Source organism: Phaseolus vulgaris, chromosome 6 (assembly GCF_051622355.1).
Source record: "Phaseolus vulgaris cultivar YP4 chromosome 6, ASM5162235v1, whole genome shotgun sequence".
Taxonomy (NCBI): domain Eukaryota; kingdom Viridiplantae; phylum Streptophyta; class Magnoliopsida; order Fabales; family Fabaceae; genus Phaseolus; species Phaseolus vulgaris.
Window position 1 is genome coordinate 28,514,984 of NC_143503.1, and position 5,945 is coordinate 28,520,928.

At 30.8% G+C, this 5,945-nt stretch overlaps 1 protein-coding gene across 1 annotated transcript; it reads left to right on the forward strand.

Moving 5' to 3' along the window:
• Window positions 1-257: 257 nt before the first annotated feature.
• On the forward strand, window positions 258-3,629 carry LOC137831886 (protein trichome birefringence-like 25). The gene is made up of 3 exons (XM_068639773.1): window positions 258-852; window positions 1,458-1,741; window positions 2,734-3,629. Exons 1-3 carry the CDS (start codon window positions 582-584, stop codon window positions 3,481-3,483), a joined length of 1,305 nt encoding a protein of 434 aa, XP_068495874.1. The 5' UTR covers window positions 258-581; the 3' UTR covers window positions 3,484-3,629.
• Window positions 3,630-5,945: the final 2,316 nt, after the last annotated feature.

Consider the following 5,945-nt stretch of genomic DNA (forward strand, 5'->3'; position numbering starts at 1 on the left):
GATTTTGGTCTGTCAAATAGATTTGTCTTTCATTCATTTTTTGCTGGGATTTTATAGCTATGGCGTGGTTAATTCAAAAGAAGAATTTTCATTAAAATTTACTTATGTACAAAAGATGAAATATAAATCCCATCTTAAAATATAAAATGACAGAATGTGAGCACAACACATGACAGGACATAAAAGCTGTAGAAAGATGAGAATACATAAAATAAAATAAAAACAGACAAACAGCATATTGTGTTATTAGTACGACACACATTCTATTTGGACAAGTTTCACTTCTTCCCTCGGAACTGTGCAAACGTTGTTTTAACATTTACCAATCCAAACAGAGCCTTGCCCGTGAGTGATAGCACACATAAAAGTACAGAAGCAGAGGAAGTATGCAAAAAAACATGCAGCACTTTAATTCTATTAATACTAAAATGTTTCTATCCATACCCACAATTAGTTGGTCACTCTTGTAAGGACCGTTTGTTTTGTTTTGAGAAAGTAGCGGTTTACTGGCTCAAGCCTCTGTTCTCAACTACTGTTTTCAGCATCACAGATTTTCCTTTCTCGGTGTGGAGTGACAGGAGATGAGGGAAACGAGGTCTGATTTGAAGCCATTATCCGTACAGAAGCACAACTATCGTCATCACCATGTCTTCCTTAAGTTGGCAGTGTCGTGTCTCTTGGTGGGTCTCATTATTCGCCTCCTCCTCACCGATTCCTTCAGCTTTTCATCTGTTGTGCACAATCCTCCCCCTCTTGCAAATGCAATAGCACACTCACCCTTTCTTTCTTTTCCGCCTCCGCCATCTTATTCTGTTGATTTTCCTGTAAACCAGACCCAAACATCTCCCCAAGGTAACAAATCATTTCATGTTTCTTTGTAGTGTCAAAGACAGTTCATCTGCATGGTCTGCAACAGAAAAAATGTGTTTGCGATTTGTTATTTTTAGTAAAAAAACCACATGCATCCTTTATCCTTTCTGGGAGACAATTCTACATTACTTGGGTAGGATAAATTCCCCTCTGAGTCAAACTAGAACAATATATGATAAGAAAAGTGGCAGAACCCCACTTCTACTTCTTTCTTCTGATAATTATTTGGGGTTTCAGTTGTTTGGAACCATTTAGATCTTTCAGTTCTGCATGCAATGGTTTCTGTCACGGAATGTGAATTCTGAAACTTTTTAGTTTCTAGACTTTGGGGACCTGTTTTCTTCTGTGTTAATATTTAAATAAGTATTAATTTCCCTGCTACCTATCAAACTGTTCATCAGAACACTAGTGGGGCATAATTTAACCACATGGATCATGATTTTTTTTTCTCAGCTATAGTCAGGTTCTTTCTTACATTGAATTGAAATGCCACAACGACAAGTTTTGTGATTAAAAGTTAGAAATGTCAGGTGTATATGTGTGTGTGTATTGATGCAATGCTTATAATTTTCCTTTGAAATATTTAGATGCAGTGGAGTGTGATCTTTTTGTGGGAGATTGGGTGCCGGACCTAAATGGTCCAAGGTACGATAATGAGAGCTGCCGTGTGATTGAAGATCATCAGAACTGCATGAGAAATGGACGGCCTGATTCGGGGTACCTTTATTGGAGGTGGAACCCAAGGGACTGTGAACTACCCAAGTTCAGTCCAAAGAAATTCCTTGACATGATGAGAGATAAATCATGGGCCTTTATTGGTGATTCCATCTCTCGCAACCATGTGCAATCTCTACTTTGCCTTCTCTCACAGGTACAGTTAATTCCTTCTGCTAACCAATTGCAAATTTCACATGCTTGGCCTTTTGGTTTGTCATTAGAAAGTACCCTATCTGTTCTCTCTTCTCTGTTCTAACTTTCCTTTTTTAGAGCTTCTTAATGCTTTTCTTGATCTCTCTGGCTGACAAGAGATGGTTTCTTGTGAACTGTAATACTTAGGTGTCAATTGTTTTCTACTCAGCTTTAGACACACTCATGATTCCTCTTCGCTGGCTTGTCAAATCACAAGAAACTAAAATGATTCACGTTTCTCGTTTTTTTTTTCCTCCTTTTTTATTTTACAATAAAGCCAAGAATTCGGAATGGGGCCATTAGGTCTATACAGAGTCTAGTTCATGTGATGGTGTGATCTAGCCTAATAGTTGCATAGATTGTTGGTGTAGTTAGAGTGGTTAGAGCTAATAAATAAGTAATTATTTATAAGAGTGGTTCCAAATTTCATTCATGAGGAATAAAGTTCAACAGCTTGCACTACATGCAATGTCCTTGATGATATGATAGTGATATGTCTTTGTAAATAAAGCTGCAGAAGTAGGATTGTGGAAAACAGCTTGTGCATGTATGGTTGGTCCACTGCTTCCATGATAGTTTGTTGTCTTTTTCAAACAGCTTTGCCTACCTCAATTCTGAAATACTTGTAAACAAACACTAACCAGAGACTAATTTTGTGATCAATGATCATTAGTGCGAAAACATTTGGTGTGGGAATAGAGTAAACTTTTACTAGCCATGAATAAACCAGTGTAAACACCAGGTGTCTTCCAGTGAATATTCATTGCTCCATGTACGTATTCTAGTCTGAACTTCATATTCAGTAACTAGAACATTTTCTTGTTCAATCGTTTTTTCTCTTTCAATTGCTCCTTTCACGGGTATGCGTTGTTAATCTATTACTTTACCAATTATTGCCGCATGATTTGTGGCATCGATATAGATTTGTCCAAGTGATTGTGTGGTCCAGTGCAGGTGGAAGCAGCTGATGAGGTGTACCATGATGAAGAATATAAATCAAGGATATGGAAGTTCCCCTCTTACAACTTCACACTCTCGGCACTATGGAGCCCATTCCTTCTCAAAGCAGATATATTCGAGGACATCAATGGAGTTTCCTCTTCAGAAACACAGCTCCATCTTGACATTGTGGACGACAAGTGGACCAGCCAATACAAGAACTTTGACTACATTGTAATCGCAGGTGGCAAATGGTTCCTCAAAACAGCAATATACCATGAAAATAACACTGTAACAGGCTGCAACAAATGCCAGGGAAAGAATTTAACAGATGCAGGATACCAACATGCATACCGCAAAGCATTGCATCAGGTTTTTGATTTCATGACACATTCAGAGCACAAAGCGGTTGTGTTCTTCAGAACCACCACACCAGACCACTTTGAGAATGGGGAGTGGTTCAGTGGAGGGTACTGCAATAGGACAGTTCCCTTCAAAGAGGAGCAGATAGATGTGAGGTATGAGGATTCCATCATGAGAAGCATTGAACTTGAAGAGTTTCACAGGGCTAAGAATGCAAGTGCCAACTTCAAACTTTTGGACACAACTGGGCTTTCACTGTTGAGGCCCGATGGGCATCCAGGCCCATACCGCCAGTTTCACCCTTTGCTCAATGCTAAGGTCCAGAATGATTGCCTGCATTGGTGTCTCCCAGGCCCAATTGACTCCTGGAACGACTTACTTTTGCAAATGCTCACAATTTGACCATTTCTGTAAATTCGTTTCTGTCTCCTTGTGTTGGCAACGTGAAGTTAGGATTAAATAGAATTGAAAATATTCAAATAACATTTACATTATCTTCATGGATTCAATTAAATTGATTTTGAACAGATAAATTATATTTTTATTTTTATTTGTGCAATACATAGGATAAATAAATCTTTTTGAACAGGTAAGCTATATTATAATTGCTCAAATTTGAAATAAATATTCTGAAACATATATTGTTGACTATTGATTATTGATCATTTATTTGAAAATAATAAAATTTAGTTTAAATAGTGATGAAATTAATAGATTAAAGAGAAAAATGTTTAAAGAAATTTCAAGAAAGATTCTGAAGGTGAATTTGTTTTAAAAAACATAACCTATTTTTTTATTTAAATAATTATGCTAATTTATGCGGAGAGAACTATTTTGAATTAATTATTATGATTTTCTTAACATATTATTAAACTCATTTGAATAAAATATTAAATTATATTTAATAATTCAATCTAAAACTATTTTAAGGGATTCCTTTTTTGTTTTGTCTTGTTTTTATTTTTTTATCGAAGAAAATGTCAAATAATATATTAAAAGAGTATAACAAAAATATAAAATATCTAAATATATTTATATAATTATTAGTAATATAATATTTTTACATAGTCTATCAAAATAATCATTTAATTTGGTTTTACTTTAATAGTTACTAAAAAATTTAATTAAATGGTTTTTCAATAAATAAGTATAACTTGTTTGATAATTTAAAAATATAAAATAATGGTGAATTTATAAATAATATTAAGTTCAATATAATAAAATTATTCATTTTTTTCATCGATTATTATTAGATTATATCGATTTAAAAGTCCTCTCATAGGTTTCAGAAAGAAAAAGCTACTGTAGGTAAATGAGGATTGTGTTCAAGTGATGAGGGAGTGGCAAATAGTAGTATTCCATTTGCAAAGTCAATTACTTTCTGCACCTGATCAAATTTTAACGTGCACCTATATTTATAGAAATAACAAAAATGCGAAGGTGCCGATCAACATACATTCTAAATTTTTTTTAGAACACGTTTCAAGATTTAAATTTCTGGAACATTTTTCTGATTTTCAGAATTCCTTTTTCGAAATATATTGCTGAATTTTGTTTTTTAGAAATTTTTTTATAATGTATTTTTATATTTCGATTTTTTTTAAATGGGATTTTGATTTTCCAATTATATTCCAGAATTTCATTTCCTCAATACAAACATCTATTCTAAATTTATTTTTTCAAAATGTAATTTTTGAATTTCAGATTTTCAATTCTTGAAGGAAAACAATTTTAAAAATTTAAAAGGAGATTACGTGCAGTCACAATTTATAAGCTGCAATAAGAATTTGCCTCCTTTAAATTTCTATCAGCCCAAAATATTACGTCTTTTTTTACACCTTGTTGTCTTTTTGGTTTGAGATCACTTTTACACTTTGTTGAAAAAAAAAATTCTCCTTGAGGAAAATCCTCCATGTGCTGTGAGTTTACAAGAAAGAGATAAAAGAAAATAAAATGAAAAGAGGTAAAAATGCATGATAAGAAAAACGTAAAGTGGTATACATTTATTGGATATATTGATAAGTAGAAACATTATTTTTATGAACATTGTTCTAAATTATCCTATCTACATAATGTGATTAGACATGTCAATTCGGCTTCTTCCATAGGATTTGGTTCTGAACAACATATATTACAATTAAAAAGCCCACATAAGATAAAGTTTAGAGTCAACTTATGGATCAATTTTTAAAGTAAAAAATTTAATTAAAAATCAAGTTAAATATATTTTTTTCGTTTCTTTATTATAATGTGAATTTATTTTTATTTTTTGTCAAAATTTTAATTTAAGTAGATTTTTATATTAAGAAAATTATTAAAATGAATATTTCATAACAATGACGTTAATTTTTTTGTCAAACAAAACATAAATTATATTATAATATTATGATGTTTTTTTATCTTAACGATTAGTGATTATTCACATTAACATAAAGATTAAAAATTATTATTATTTAACTTTATTTTATATGCAATATTTTTTTATGCAAAAGAGGTTTAAATTATTTAAATATTATATTATAATTAATATTTTTTATTTAGATTACAAATGGATCTTATAATTATAATAAATATTTGTAATTAATATAAATTTGAATATTTATTTATAAATATTAATTATAATATCTATATTAATTATAAGTTCCAATTCATTATTAATTATAATACTTAATATAATATTTATATTAATTATAATATTAATTAATATTTATAATTGATATAAATATTATAATTAATATCATAATTAATATTATAATTAATATTAAAACTGTATCTTATAATTATAATTAATGTAAATACTATAATTAATATTTATAAATACATATTCACATCTATATTAATTATAATATTTATCATGATTATAA